General features: G+C 43.1%; 1 protein-coding gene across 3 annotated transcripts in view; it reads left to right on the top strand.

The window, feature by feature from the left end:
* Nucleotides 1-16241, top strand: part of ints9 (integrator complex subunit 9) — a 57193-nt gene that overhangs the window by 32940 nt on the left and 8012 nt on the right. For all 3 annotated transcript variants that reach the window (XM_052012799.1, XM_052012800.1, XM_052012798.1), the window contains 8 exons: nucleotides 64-150; nucleotides 1458-1578; nucleotides 5983-6117; nucleotides 8273-8384; nucleotides 9314-9494; nucleotides 11762-11822; nucleotides 13611-13782; nucleotides 15689-15813. In XM_052012799.1, the coding sequence (XP_051868759.1) occupies nucleotides 64-150; nucleotides 1458-1578; nucleotides 5983-6117; nucleotides 8273-8384; nucleotides 9314-9494; nucleotides 11762-11822; nucleotides 13611-13782; nucleotides 15689-15813 (994 nt within the window). The remainder of the gene's footprint in view (nucleotides 1-63; nucleotides 151-1457; nucleotides 1579-5982; nucleotides 6118-8272; nucleotides 8385-9313; nucleotides 9495-11761; nucleotides 11823-13610; nucleotides 13783-15688; nucleotides 15814-16241) is intronic.

Here is a 16241-nt window from a genome sequence, read left to right as displayed (position 1 = left end):
ACACCAACACGTGGGAATGCAGTTTATGATTATTACATGTTTATGATATGTTCTATGTAACAGACTACTCATGGAAGAGCTGGTTAGCTTTATGGAGCGTGTGCCAAAGCCACAGTCTGCCACCTTCTGGAAGAACCAGGAAATGTTCAGGTGCAGTGAGTAGAACCTTTTCTGGCTGAAGCTGTACAATTTGCCATATTTATTTCTGACGAGTTTAATGGATCAGTCCCAAAATTTTAACATCTTTACAGTTATTGTTCTTAAGTTCCTTTAATGTATTTTTTACAGTTGCATTCTGTGTTTTTGCCCTTTAGGAGGGCTGATTTGATGTTACAAAAATGTCTGTGATTGAGTAACTGCCCATATTACTATTGGAGAAACAGGGTAGTACATGTGAGCACATTGGTGGGGGTCAGGGGAGAAAGGGAATTCTCCAGTTACCACTTCCAACGTGGGAATACCAATCTCTGTGTGATGACTACATCATACTTTGTTGGGTATTTAATTTCTTTGCAATCTTTCCGTACTCTGCAATTATAAAAATAATTTTTATTCCTCTGGTTTCTGACAACTTGGATTTGATTTTTATGTTTGCATATGATATATATTCAAGATGCATTTCAGTATGAAATGTTGCTGATTATAAAAGTGTTGAAAAATCATTAACATTGCAGGCTTTTCCTGTGCTGAAGTAGCGTAACCCTGCATCAGAGCCTTTTTGAGGATTGCTGTTTCCTCTGTTTCTGGACTGCCCCTCGGCCATCTTGCTCCCTAATCCTGGGAAGAGGCACTTTCAGTGCATCCAATATACACTCATGCGCTGAATCTTTGAGCTGAATAGCCTACTTCTCTGCAGTGTAGGTTCTATGAGCGCCTAAAACTTGCAGGGTATTTAGATTTGGCCTTAACAGATCATCTGTTGTGTTTATGCTCTACACAGATCTCCCACAGTGCTTCCATTTGACCCACATCAACAAGTCCTTAATTCCTTTCATTTTTGTGTTTATCTTCAATGCATCAGCGTAATAAATCTCAACTATTACTTTTGGCGGCACGGTAGCATAGTGGTTAGCATAATGCTATTACAGCACCAGTGACCTGGGTTCAATTCTGGCTGCTGTCTGTAATGAGTTTGTACGTTCTCCCCATGTCTGCATGGGTTTCCTCCAGGTGCTCCGGTTTCTTCCCACATTCCAAAGATGTACGGGTTAGGAGTTGTGGGCATGCTATGTTGGCACCGGAAGAGTGGTGACACTTGCGGGCTGCCCCCAGCACATTCTTAGCAATGCAAAAAGACGTATTTCACTGTGTGTTCTGATGTACATGTGACTAATAAATAAATATCTTAGTTATCTTATCTTTCGAAAGCTCCACATGCTCACCAATCTCAGGGTAAAGACCTGCTCCTGAATTCCCTCTTGTTATTTCTCAGTGGGTTATCCTGTTCTTGTTTCTAGGCACTTACCTGCTCCTCTAAAAGATGCAGTGGAGGTTTTAACTTGGAAACGTTGTTATACAATGCCAGAAGTCAACTTGGCTCTAAGTAAAGTGCAACTTGTAGGGTACTCTCAGAAAATAGTAAGTACCTGCTTATCATTAAATTGACCTCTTGGGAGAGGGAAATTATATGACAAAAATGTTTTGCAAAGCTGGCAGCAATTAAAAGAGAGAAGTTGAATTCGTACTTCTGGTGAAACCCTGCAACTCTGATTTTATGCCTTGCTTTTTGATCTGTAAAATTTAACTTTTAATACTGCTTCCTAGGTGACAGATGTTGCTGATGAGAACACTTTACCCACTTGTTGGAAAGATGGAGCAGGATATTGTCCGTTCACAGTCAAGATTTTTCTATAAGATACCATAGAACCATAGAACAATACAGCACAATACAGGCCCTTCAGACCACCATGTTGTGCCGACCTTTAAACCTCGCTTAAGACTATCTAACCCCTTCCTCCCACATATCCCCCTATTTTAAATTCCTCCATATGCTTATCTAACAACCTCTTAAACTTGACCAGTGTACCTGCCTCCACCACTACCCCAGGCAGCGCATTCCATGCCCCAACCACTCTCTGGGTGAAAAACCTCCCTCTGATATCTCCCTTGAACCTCCTACCCATTACTTTAAAGCATTGGTGCCCTAGGAAAGAGGTGCTGGCTGTCTACTCTATCTATTCCTCCTAATATTTTGTACACCTCTATCATGTCTCCCCTCATCCTCCTTCTTTCCAAAGAGTAAAGCCCTAGCTCCCTTAGTCTCTCCTCATAATGCATACTCTCCAAACCAGGCAGCATCCCCGTAAATCTCCTCTGCACCCTTTCCAACACTTTCACATCCTTCCTATAATGAGGCAACCAGAACTGGACACAGTACTCTTAAGTGTGGTCTAACCAGAGTTTTGCAGAGCTGCATCATTACCTCGCGGCTCTTAAACTCGATCCCACAACTTATGAAAGCTAACATCCCATAAGCTTTCTTAACTACCCTATCCAACTGTGATGCAACTTTCAGTGATCTGTGGATATGGACCCCTAGATCCCTCTGCTCCTCCACACTACCTAGAATCCTGCCATTAACCTTGTATTCCGCCTTGGAGTTTGTCCTTCCAAAGTGTACCACCTCACACCTCACAAGATGGTGACAGGATTGGGAGAGAGTTTTGAGAAGTTTACTCCACAGAACCAGCCAGTGGCAGACTCTGCACTATGCTCTGATTGTAAATGTTGTAAGAAGTCAATGTGAAAGAAAAGCTTGATTCAAAACCATGACAGCAACTGCTTGCATTTCCAATTTCTTTCCAACACAAAATATCACGCATAGCAATTAGATGTACATGCCCATGGTCATTTTTTTTCCAGCATTAGTTGATCTCCTTTAAGATTGCACGTAGAAAGTTAAACCAAAAGTAATCCTCAAAAGAAAATGGATTCTTTTTTAATCCATTCAAGGGATGTGGGCTTCACTGGCCGAGCCAGCATTTAATTGCCCATCCCTAATTGCCCTTGAGAAGCCGGTGGTGAGCTTCCTCCTTGAACCGCTGCAGTCGAGGTGTAGCTATACCCATAGTACTGTTAGGGAGGACGTTTCAGGATTTTGACCCAGCGACGGTGAAGGAACGGCAATATATTTCCAAGTCAGGATGGTGTGTGGCTTGCAAGGCAACTTCAGGGTGGTGGTGATCCCCATGCTTTTGCTGCTTGTCCTCTAGCTGGTAGAGGTGGTGGGTTTGGAAGGTGCTGTCTAAGGAGTCTTGGTGTTTTTCTGCAGTGCATCCTGTGGATGGTACAAACTGCTGCTACTGTGCATCAGTGGTGCAGTGAGGGAATGGTTGTGGATGGGGTGCTTATCAAGCAGGCTGCTGTGTCCTGTATGGTGTCGAGCTTCTTGAGTGTTGTTGAAGATGCACTCACCCAGGCAAATGGAGAGTGTTCCATCACACTCCTGACCTGAGACTTGTAGATGGTGGACAGGCTTTGGGAGGTTAGGAGGTGAGTTACCGTGGGATTCCTTGTCTCTGAGTTGCTCTTGTAAACCACGTTATGTATATGGCTACTCCAGTTCAGTTCCTGGTCAATGGTAACCCCCAGAATGGGGGGAATTCAGTGATGGTAATGCCATTGAATGTCAGGGGGTGAGAGCTGGATTTTCACTTGTTGGATATTAGAACATCGCGGCACAGTACAGGCCCTTTGGCCCACAATGTTATGCCAACATTTTATCCTGCTCTAAGATCCATCTAACCCTTCCCTCCCACATAGCCCTCCATTTTTCTATCATTCATGTGGCTATCTAAGAGTCTCTTAAATATATCCGCCCCCACAACCTCTGCCGGCAATGTGTTCCACGCACCCACCACTGTCTGTGTCAAAGAAAAAACTTACCTCTGACATCCCACTTATACCTTCCTCCAATCACCTTAAAATTATGTCCCCTCGTATTAGCCATTGTCGCCCTGGGAAAAAGTCTCTCACTGTCCACTCGATCTATGCCTCTTATCATCTTGTACATCTCTATCAAGTCACCTCTCATTCTCCTTCTCTCCAAAGAGAAAAGCCCTAGCTCACTCAACATATCCTCATGAAATATGCTGTCCAATCCAGGCAGCATCCTGGTAAATCTTTGCACTCTCTCTAAAGCTTCCACATCCTTCCTATGATGAGGCAATTAGAATTGAACACAATAGAGCTGCAACATTACCTTGCGGCTCTTGAACTCAATACCCTGACTAATGAAGGCCAACACACCATACGCCTTCTTAACAACCCTCTCGACCTGCGCAGCAACCTTGAGGGATCTGTGGATGTGGACCCCAAGATCCCTCTGTTCCTCCACGCTGCTAAGAGTCCTGCCATTAACCTTGTATTCTGCCTTCAAATTCGATCTTCCAAAGTGAATCACTTCACGCTTCTCTGGGTTGGATTCCACCTGCCACTTCTCTGAATTCTATCAATGTCCTGTTGTAACCTACAGCAACCTTCTACACTATCCACAACACCACCAAATTGTCATTGCCCGGCATTTGAGTGGCGCGAATGTTTCTTGCCACCTATCAGCCCAGGCCTAGATATTGTATTGGTATTGGTTTATTATTGTCACTTGTACTGAGGTACAGTGAAAAACTTGTCTTACATACCGATCGTACAAGTCAATTCATTACACACTGCAGTTACATTGAGTTAGTACAGAGTGCGTTGAGGTAGTACAGGTAAAAACAATAACAGTACAAAGTGTCACAGCTACAGAGAAAGTGCAGTGCAATAAGGTGCAAGGTCACAACAAGGTAGATCATGAGGTCGTAGTCCATCTCATTGTATAAGGCAACCGTTCAATAGTCTTACCACAGTGGGGTAGAAGCTGTCCTTAAGTCTGGTGGTACATGCCTTCAGGCTCCTGTATCTTCTACCTGATGGAAGAGGAGAGAAGAGAGAATGACCCGGGTGGGTGGGGTCTTTGATTATGTTGGCTGCTTCACCAAGACAACGAGAGGTAAAGACAGAGTCCAAGGGAGTCTAGATCTTGCTGCATTAGGATGTGGACTGCTTCATCATCTGAGGAGTCACAAAAGGTGCAGAACATTGTGTGAACTTCCCTACTTCTGACCGTGAAGGAAGGTGGAGACACAGGAGACTGCAGATGCTGGAATCTGGAGCAACAAACAATCCGCTGGAGGAACTCAAGTGGGCCGAGCAGCCGCTGAGTTCCTCCAGCAGATTGTTTGTTGCTTGAAGGAAGGTCATTGATGAAGCAGCTGAAGATGATTGGAGTGAGAGTTTTAGTTCACTCACTATTTTAAAATCGTATGCATTCTGGCCTTAGCTTTAATTATTTACATTATAAATTCTGATAAACTTTAGAAGGCAAACTGTATGTATAAATTTGTCAGTCTGCAATTACAATATTCCAGTTTCTAGTAAGAAGCTGGATAAAGAAGTTTATAATGGGAATTATGGACTGTAATTACTTACAAATATAAAATAGTCACTTATTTGACAATGGCTTTATTTCTGCAGCAGGCTAAATTAATTTTCTCCTGGATTCTGATCACATTTGGAAATATTTATATTATATTCTGAATTGGAATAAGCAGGTCACGATATAACTCTTGATCTGTACTAGTTAGCTGGTCTCAGTCACACAGCAAGAAGAGATTGTACAATTGGCCTCAACGTCACTATGCAGGAGACTAGAAAAGTCACCTAATTTCAATTTGTTGATCACTCCCTAATGACCTCTGTTGGAACACATGTAGATGTGGATTTGAAATGAGGACATCCATGGAAGTGTCTTGGTAGAACCTGTTGGTGCTCACAATCCTGTCTCAGAATAATCACACATGGCTTTCAGATAAAGTGTGTGGGGGGTGGCGGTGGTGGGAGGGGGTTGGGGAGAGAGAATTTAGGATTGGAATCAATTTTTTTTAAAAAAATCCACCTAGTACAATGTTCGTTAAATTCTGCTGTTTTTCTGTGAACTATCAGGAACTCTTTGGTGCAGTACAGATCACTCCACTCAGCTCAGGTTACTGTCTGGGAAGCTCTAATTGGATCATCCAGTCGCACTATGAGAAGGTAGCCTACGTCTCAGGGTCCTCGTTACTCACGACTCATCCACAGGTAACCATTAACAACTGAAGACCAAGCTGCATTCTGCACTCTTTTGAGTAAGGTCCGCTGTGTGTTCAAAGAGCATGTTATACTTGACAGGACACTCAGTTACATGAGACATCAGTAGTATCCTTCAGCCACACACCCCAACTTGCTGTCCACATACTTGCCCTCCTTCCTTGACCTCGTCTTTCTCAACCAACACCAATTTGCATTATGTTGGTTTGTCGGCATAAGTAAGTGTCCCAAACCAGTTCACAGTTTGGGGTTAATCCCCCGTAGGGGGAATTGCAAGAATATAAAAGAAGAGCACTAGAAAAACAAAGGACTACAGATGCTGGAATCTAGATGAAAAACACGATGATGCTGGAGGAACTCAGCAGGCCAGGCAGCATCCGTGGAGAAAAGCAGGCAGTCAATGTTTCGGGTCAGGATCCTTTTTCAGGACTGAAGATAGGAAAAGAGGAAGCCCAATATATAGGAGGGAAAAGCAGAGCAGTGATAGGTGGACAAAAGAGGGGAGGTGGGGTGGGCACAAGGTGGTGATAGGTAGATGGAGGTAAGAGATAGTGATAGGCAGGTGCGGGGGAGGAGGGGTGAGCAGATCCACTGGGGGATGGGTCAAAGGTAAGGATAGGGAGGGAAAAAAAGGAGGCTAGGAAAGGGAAGAAGCATGGTGGGGGGGTTGTGGTGGGGGGGTTGTTGTGGGGAAGTGGGGGTGGGATCACACATTGAAGTGGGAGACTTCAATATTAATGCCGTCAGGCTGCAAGGTTCCAAGACAGAAAATGAGGTGCTGTTCCTCTAGTTTGCGCTTGGAATTCTCCTGGCAGTGGAGGAGGCCGAGGACTGACATATCAGTGATAGTGTGGGAGTGTCCACCTATCACTGCTCTGCTTTTCCCTCCTATATACTGGGCTTCCCCTTTTCCTATCTTCAGTCCTGAAGAAGGGTCCTGACCCAAAATGTTGACCTCCTGCTTTTCTCCATGGATGCTGCCTGGCCTGCTGAGTTCCTCCAGCATCATCGTGTTTTTCATCTAAAAGAAGGGTACGATGAGAAAAGATTCTCAAGCTGCTGACACTCGGACATGGTATTAAGATAGTCAGCTTTGTTAGTTGTTAGTAACTAGATAAGACCATTTAAATCATGGTCCTGGGAATCCTTCACAGGAGGTAGTAAAGACCCACAGAGGTGTAATGAGACCCACAGAGGTGTAATGAAACCAATCGGTAAATTAACTGATTATGAGATTGGAATTGTGCTTGGAGAAACAAAAGGCAAATAAAAATGGAAACTATTAGAAATAAAGCATGTTCTTTTGTTAGAATAGGAATGCACATAAAACAACTATTTCAATGAAGAAAAGAACAAAGGCAATTGAGAATAAATAAGGCTGAAATGTCTCACAGGAAATAGCCTTGGTCTCTGACTGAGATCCAGCTGCCCTTGAGATCTCATCCCATGTTCGACAGTTAGTATTGCATACTGTGACTGAAAAATTAGACAGACTGCTGTTCCCAATAAGGTGACAGACTGAATCGTTAAGAGACACCAACTGTATCTTCAAATAAAATCTTAGCATATTTCAAAATTTCGTGGTCCAAAAATGTTATCATGTTTTCTCAAATAATTTTTAAATTTAACATCTGCTTGGATCTGCCACCTGTCGAGCATTTAATAAGGCCAAACTCAGGATTCCTTATGTGGACTACAGAGCAGCCTTCTGTGATGCTTGTACTATGCTGGTGGATTCTGAAGTCTAACAGGGCAGCGTAAGTGGCCTCAGAATCCCTTGCTCTTGGGCTTCAGGGGAATGGTGAGCATACCTTTCTATCTGATTTAATAATGCAATTCTTGTGTATACTTTTAATTTTTATTTGGTGGTTCACAATCATTGAATCTCGATAATAGTTTTGATAGCTGATGACTCTGGAAATAATACCTCATTAACTGTCATGGTCATTTTGGGAGTGCAACCTTGCATTTGGAAATGCACCAGATTCACTGGAAGAAGCAGTGTGACTGCTAAGCTTAGGTGGCTTGCTGGACTGTGGAAGATCTGGCCCAACATTATGTTTGGGATTATAAACTTCAGACAAGTCAAAGTGCTCTAAAGTTCAAGAAAGAAGAATTGTTTAACAGTATTGTTATTTTTTTCCAGCCCATGGAGCAAACTTCTTTGAAAAATAGCGATGTCCTCATCCTGACTGGACTGACTCAGATCCCTACTGCTAACCCTGATGGCATGTTGGGAGAATTCTGCAGTAACTTAGGTAATGCACTGGAAAGTTAGTGTCGTGATTTCTTTTCCAGGGTGCAGGGCTCAAAATGTTTCATTCTGTGTCTGCTCTGAAATTTATTTGTAAAGTATTTTTGGTATTGAAGCTGAATATTTCAGTCTGCATTGCCTTCTCGACTACAGAAACAAGGGCACCAGCACATGTAGCACAGACACAGACCCATTACTCCACCCATCCTACTTAACAGAATTTCCTTCTATTTCACTCAACTTCATAGTCTCTGTCAGCATTGTGTTTAAGGCATTTATACTGCTCACCTCGACCATCCCATGTGATAAGTTCCACATCGCAACCACTCTCTGAGTAAAAAGATCTCTTCTGAATTCTTACTAATAATCAAAGCTTATTCACAGTCTCTGCTTTTTGAACTCCCAATCACCCCTCACCCATATACCTCTGCAACATCTGAAGGCCCTACAAGCTTCCTGGATCTCTGCTCTCCTCCATTTCTGACCTCTAAGCACCCCTTGTGTTCCATGATTCCACTACTGGCAGCCGTTTCATCTGCTGAGGCCCAAGCTTTGAAATTCTTCCTCTACCTCTTTCTCCTCCTACACAATGTTTCTAAAAATTTCAAATTTTCGGTCATTTCGTTTGACATCATTTTCAGTGGCTGAGATTCAAATTTCTGGTTGACTGCTAATAGGTCCCTTTTAGGATGTTTGATTATGTTTGGTGCCCTACGGAAGTGCTTATTGTTGTTATAATATATTTGTGTGGGCTTCCCCCACTTTTATAGAGTCATAGAGTAACGCGGCACGGAAACGGGCCCTTTGGCCCAACTTGCCAATGCCAACCATGTTGCCCACTAAGCGTTTGGCCCATATCCCTCTAAACCCCTCCTATCCATGTATTCATCCAAATGTCTTTTAAATGTTGTTTTTTTTTATACATTATTTTAGCTGTGACCATTCGGAGTGGTGGGAATGTCCTGGTTCCGTGCTATCCTTCCGGTGTAATATACGACTTGCTGGAATGTCTCTACCAGTACATCGATTCAGCTGGGCTCTCCAGCGTCCCGTTCTACTTCATCTCTCCTGTCGCTAACAGCTCGCTGGAGTTCTCCCAGATCTTTGCAGAGTGGTGAGTGTGCAACAGTCATTTATTCAATTCTGGTGAAGGGTCATTAACACTGTTCCCCTCTCCACAAACGGATGCCTGATGAGTATTTCCGGAATTTTCATTGATTTAATTTGTTGAGGTGTGAACTTTGTTGGCAGGACCAGTATTTAATGGAGATATTTATTGGAGAGGGATATGGGCCCAACACAGGAAAGCTGGGTGGGAACCAAGGACGGCATGGACTGGTTGGGCCGAAGGGCCTGTATCCATGATGCATTGCTCTATGACACAAGACACTGCAGGTGCTGGGATCCGGAGCAAAAAAAACAAGCTGCTGGAGGAACTGAAGGGGTCAGGCAGCATTTATGGAGGGAACTGGGCACTTTGGATCAGGTCCCAGTATTTATTGACTCTTCCTGATGGCACAATGGTTTGCACTGCTGCCTCATGGTTCCACACCCGGGTTTAATCCTGATGTTGGGACTGTATAGAGTTGCTGCGTTCTCCCTGTGACCGTGTGGGTTTTGTCCAGGTGCTCCAGTTTCCTCTCTCATACCAAAGACATGCTGGTTGGTAGATTAATTGGTCACCGTAAATTAACCCCAATGTAGACAGTACAATAAGGAGGTGAGTTAATAGGAATGCAAAGGGAAAATATTATTGGTGTTGATGGGTGCTTGATAATGCAGATGTGGTATGTTGAAGGGCCTGCTCTCGTACAGTGACTCAGATCCTTAATTATCCCATGAACTGTGATTTCCTAAGCCATTTCAGAGGGCAGTTAACCACAAGTAGATCTGAGGTCACGTATAGGTTAGACTGGGTAAGAATGGCAGATTTCCCTCCCTGTGAACCAAATGGATTCCACTAACTTTTCATTCCAAACTCATTTAAATACATGAATTTAAATTCCACTGGCACCAAAGTGAATTTCAAATTCATTTCTACAGACTGATTGTCCAAGGATTTGATGCTAGTCCTTAACCACCATGTAATGAACTGGACACTCAAAGTTATTATTTCATTGTCATGTGAAATAATTTTTTTACAGCGTGGTAACGGGCCCTTCCGGCCCAACAAGTCCGCGCCGCCCATTTTAAACCCAAATTAACCTACGCGTACATCTTTGGAACGTGGGAGGAAACCGGAGCACCCGGAGGAAACCCACGCAGACATGGGAGAACGTACAAACTCCTTACAGACAGCGACGGGAATCGAACCCTTATCGCTGGTGCTGTAAAAGCGTCGCGCTAACCACTACGCTGCAGTGCCACCCCTTAAAATCTTGTGGATGTTTTCTGAATAGTTTTAGTTAGGGTATTCATTTTCTTCTTTGTCTTGCCAATGTAGCAGAGCTAACAACCTGCGCTTCCCAGGCCAAAGTGACATCTAATCACTTCTATTAACGGTTTTGTTGTTAGATATAAATTCTCATATGTTGAGGTGGAATGTGAATTCTGAACCCTGAGTCATTGGTTTAGCTTGTTGGATCCAGTAATGTAACTACTTTATCACTGTCACGAACCAGCAACAAAAGAAACGCACTGAGCCTGATTCAGTGTTAAAAACTATTTTATTAATCACTACTTATGATAATACATAAAATAAAAGTAAAAATGTTAGTATGTTAGAATTCAAAAATGTTAAACTTTGAACGTTAACCCCAAAACTAAACTCTTCGTGTGTGTGACAAAGTCTCAAACTCCAAGTTCAGGAGTGGTTCTTAAAGTTCAGTTCCGCAAGCCATAAGGTGAAACATGAGCAAGGGCTTCTTCAACAACCACCGTTGTCTGAAGATAAGACGTAGATTACGAAATCCAAATGTTCCACGATGGAACCCAAACGACACTTAAGTGTTTCCTCGGTAGTGACTTCCTCACCCCGAAAAGCATCCGAATCGTGGTCGTCCACACACAAATACCTGTTTCCTTCTACGGGTCAGCAACAAAGTGAACTCCACCGGATTACTTCCAACTTCCATACATGGATTTCAGTGGTAGACACAGTTATTGTTTCTCATCCATTGATAGAGAAAACTAGCAGGCTGGTGTCTCTCTCCCTTCTCTCTCTCTTCTTCAACAACGTCATTACGTCCTTTATGTTCTATTGACGTAAGCACGCCACACACACAAATACACACACACTCTATATCTTAAAGGGACATTCACTGAGTCCGTAACATCACATACCTCCTTTGTACATCTGAGGTCATGCCTCAGTTTGGTTTTTTCTCTATGGCAGAATTTGCACTCGTAATTGTTTCACTTTATGTCCCTTTCTCACTTCAGGCTTTGTCACAACAAGCAGTCCAAAGTCTACCTGCCAGAGCCACCATTTCCACATGCAGAGGTAAGGACCAACCGGAACTTGGCATTTGGCCTTTAGTATTACTTCTAGTAAAAATACATTTACAAAGACTATCATAAACATTGACATTTCTCTAGAATTATACTTCTGATTGACAGTGGAAAGTGATTCACTATTCACCATTTCTTCCTGCAAATGCTCTTTTTTGCTTCTCTTTGTGACAGTATTCTGTATTTATTATATAGAAGCAGGCAGATTATTAGTTCATCTCAGACAGGATGTTAAATTGAGTTTCTAAAGTAAGGCACTTGTTAAAATGACCTAGTACTTCGGATTAGCTTTTATTGGAATGCACTGGTCTGAGTCACCAGAACTCTGTTTTTGTCATATAATGTACTAGGATATGACTACCCTCACTCACCTCCTCACCAATTAGTTATTGGCAGGTATAACCAAAGTAAGGCTTGCATTTTTATAGCACCTTTCCCAATCTCAGAAGTCCCAGAACAGGCAACTAACTACTTTTGAAGTGCAGTCAACTTGTAGTATAAGAAATGGGGCAGCTAATTTACGCACAGAAATTCCCCATAATCAGCAACATAATTACCTGATTTTTTTTTCTGAAGTAGCAATAATTGAGGAATCAGCATCTCCCTACTCCTCAAAGAAGAGATGAGGATTCAATTTAATATCTCACTCCACCTGCAATGGTACAGCTCCAGTGGTGCAGGTCTCTCTCAGTACCACACAGTCTTGGTACTACTTAGAACAGTACAGCACAGGAACAGTGTGTCTCTGCTGACCGTGATGCCAAATTAAACATGATCCATATTGCTCCATTCCCTGCCAGTTCACTTGTCTGTCTAAATACCTCTTCAATGTAACTACTGTATCTGCATCCACCCCCTCATCAACACGTTCCAGGAACCTACCACTCTCTGTGTAAAAAAAAAACTTGCTTTGCATATCTCCCTCAAACTTCACCCAAGTTACCAGAAAGCTATACCCTCCAGTATTTGACATTTCTACGCTGGGAGAAAGCTGCCTACCCTATCCATGCCTCTCATAATTTTATATGCTTCTATCAGGTCTCCCCTCAGCCTCTGATGCTCCAGAGAAAACAATCCAAGTTTGTCCAACCTCTCATTATAGCTCATGCTCTCCAATCCAGGCAACATCCAGGTGAACCTCTGCTGCACCCTCCACAAAGCCCTCCAGTAATGTGGCAACCAGAACTGTACACACTGCACACGACACAACTTTCTAGTCATGGACTGCACAAGAAAGTTACCTTAGATTTTTGTGCTATAGAATGGGACTTTACAACATTATGATTCAGTGGCAAATTGAAGAGTGCTACAGTTGACACATGACACAAAGCCATTGTTCCCCTGAGGGAGAAAGTCAAGGGGAATTTCCAGACTTGCCCTGAATTACCTGTCAGCACTTGAAAGCAATTCGTGTACCCACTATTTTCGGATGGGAAGTGGTGCACTGAACCAGTCAAAGCAGGCAGTATCATTCCAGGTGTGCTATTGGTTGTTAAGTATTTTCTTTCTCGCTTCTTTCTCATTTTGAACAGTCCCCTAATACGATAAGATGGACTCTTGACCTCACAATCTACCTCGTTACAACCTTGCGCCTTATTGTCTGCCTGCGCTGCACTTTCTCTGTAACTGTAAAGTTTATTCTGCATTCTGTTACTGTTTTTACCTTGTACTACCTCAATGCACTGTGTAATGAATTGATCTGTACGAACGGTATGCAAGACAAGATTTTCACTGTAACTCGGTACATGAGACAATAATAAACCAATTCACCAATTTTCAGCTGATTCAGACCAATAAATTGAAGCACTACCCCAGCATCCATGGGGAGTTCAGCAATGACTTCAAGCAGCCCTGTGTGGTGTTCACAGGCCACCCTTCCCTGCGATTTGGAGACGTCGTCCACTTTCTGGAGCTGTGGGGCAAATCTAGCCTCAACACCATCATTTTCACAGGTAACTCAGCCAATGAGAGAAAGAAAGGCAAGCGGTGTTCATTTCACCGATGTGTTGCAAATAGATGAAGCATTCCATTCACACAGACTATTTCGTAAGTTCATCAGGTGGTATGGGGTTAGTACAGGAAAGTGGTGTTGAGATATAATATTGGCCACGATCCCTTTGAAGGGCAGAGCTCATGCAAGGGGCAGAATGATCCACTGATCCTATTTCTCAAGCCCGGGATCTGTCAGGGCCCTGGATAGATTCTTATTCTTTCACTGGTAATACCAGCAGTCATTGCTCAGTGCTGATCGCCCTTGAGCTGAGAGAATTTCAGAAAGAAGTTAAGAGTCAATAGCAGGGCTGCATCCTGCTTCGTTGTGGCAGCTGCTCCAGCATGTCTATCTGGGCACTGCAGCGCAGTGTTGGAGGTCACATCTGGCACATCTCCCCTCCCACTCTGTCATGCAGTCCTACAGCACAGAAACAGGCCCCACAGTCCATGCCGGCCAAGATGCCCCATCCAAGCTAGTCCCATTTGCCAGCGTTTGGCCCATATCCCTCTAAACCTTTCCAATCCATATACTTGTCCAACTGTCTTAAAAGTTGTTGTTGTACCTGCCTCAACCACTTCCTCTGGCAGATCATTTCACACAGATACCACCCTTTGTGTAAAACAAAATGTTGCCCCTCAGGTTCCTATTAAATCTTTCCCCTCTCACCTTAAACCTATGCCCTCTAGTTCTAGCTTCCCCAACCCTGGTAAAAAGTCTGTACATTCACTCTGTCTATTCCCCTCCTGATTTTATACACATCTATAAGGTCACTTAGACTCACCATTCACTCCAGCAGCAGCTTGGAGACTGGATGCGCTTCTCACTTAGCTCTTTGGTTACACCACCACGATTGGCAAACAATCAGTAATATTTGAATGGGTTCAGCAACCTTTATTAAAAACACCTTTTGCTGATTTTTCTTTATTTTACTGTATATTTATATTTTTGATTAATTGTAAGGCAATTGGTTACAAATATTTTTTTAAATTATTTTAAAGTGTATATTTTCACTATTTTATTCAGTTTTAATTGTTTTTGAGTGTCACTGTATGTCAAGCAGCAAGCAGTCAAAAGCCATTAGGGCTGAGGGTGCATCAGGCTCCACTGCCTGAGGCCTAATCCCTACTGATGACCCACTCCTCCACCCGTAGGCCAGCAAGGCCCATCCTGTGGCACTGCAGAATTTGAGGGCAACCTCAGGGTTAGCGCGGTGGTGAGTGCAGGTCGTGGTTTGGATTGACAAAATCGGGCCTTTCGGTGTCAATTTGGAGGTACACGTAGGTCAGATTTCCTTCCCTAAAGGACCTCAGTGAACCAATTTTATGGCAGAGTATTTCCATTGCTGATGCTGGATTTTTATTCTTTAGTACTTTTATATTTAACCAAATTAATTTTCTGCCGCTGCTATGGTGCATTTTGAACTTGGTTACCAGAATCATTAGTTTAGGTTTAAGGATTAATAATGCAGGCCTCTGCATTAGTAGTCCAGTCACGTGACATCCCAGAATGGTACCATACATGCAAGTTCCATACCAGAATATAGTATGGCTTCATTTTCCAGCAATGATACCTTCATTTTGTATGTTTATGAAAATAATGGAGGCATAAGAGACTGTAGATGCTGGAATCTTGAGCAACACACAATCTTCTGGAAGGACTCAGTGGGTTGAGAATCATCTTTTCGGGGAAAGGAATTGTCAACGTTTGGATCCTGATGCAGGGTTTCAACCTGAAACGTCAACGGTTCCTTTCCCTTCCACAGATGTTGCTCGACCTGCTGAGTTCCTCCAGCAGATTGTCTGTGACTATGAAAACAATCTGCCTTGTATTCCGTCACAACCTGATGCATTTGATTTGCATTCTAGAACCAGATTTCTCTTACTTGGATGCTTTGGCACCATACCAGCCACTCTCAATGAAATGTGTCTACTGTCCAATCGACACACGGTTAAACTTTATCCAAGTTTCGAAATTATTGAAGGAGGTGCAGGTAAGGCGGGAAAATGGGTGGGTGGGTGTAATGGTGTTTGGCTTTTGTTTGAGAGTGAAGTGACCAGTAGATGGTAGACCTCATAGTGAAGGTGATGGGATGTGCCAGTTCGGTAAGTAAACTGAGATTTTTAATAAAGTCATACCATTGTGTTTTAACAATCTAAATTTGCTATGCCACACAAAATTTAGGTTTGTGATTTAAAGGTTTTCAATTGTGATTTGATGAATTGTTTGACCTAAATCTGGATATAGAGAGAAATTATATCTCCTTTCTGCTGTCTTCCGGTGGTGAAGATGATGGAAGTGCCCTGAGTTTCTCTTCCTGCCCTCTTGTCAGTAAATGGCAGGATGTGAGCGTGATCGGGGGGTGGAGGGGTGGTTGATCATTTCACTCCCTCACCTCACTCCCTTGTTTTATTTTTCCAG

Source organism: Pristis pectinata, chromosome 3, assembly GCF_009764475.1.
Source record: "Pristis pectinata isolate sPriPec2 chromosome 3, sPriPec2.1.pri, whole genome shotgun sequence".
NCBI classification, from domain to species: domain Eukaryota; kingdom Metazoa; phylum Chordata; class Chondrichthyes; order Rhinopristiformes; family Pristidae; genus Pristis; species Pristis pectinata.
This window is presented reverse-complemented; position numbering and strand designations above follow the sequence as displayed.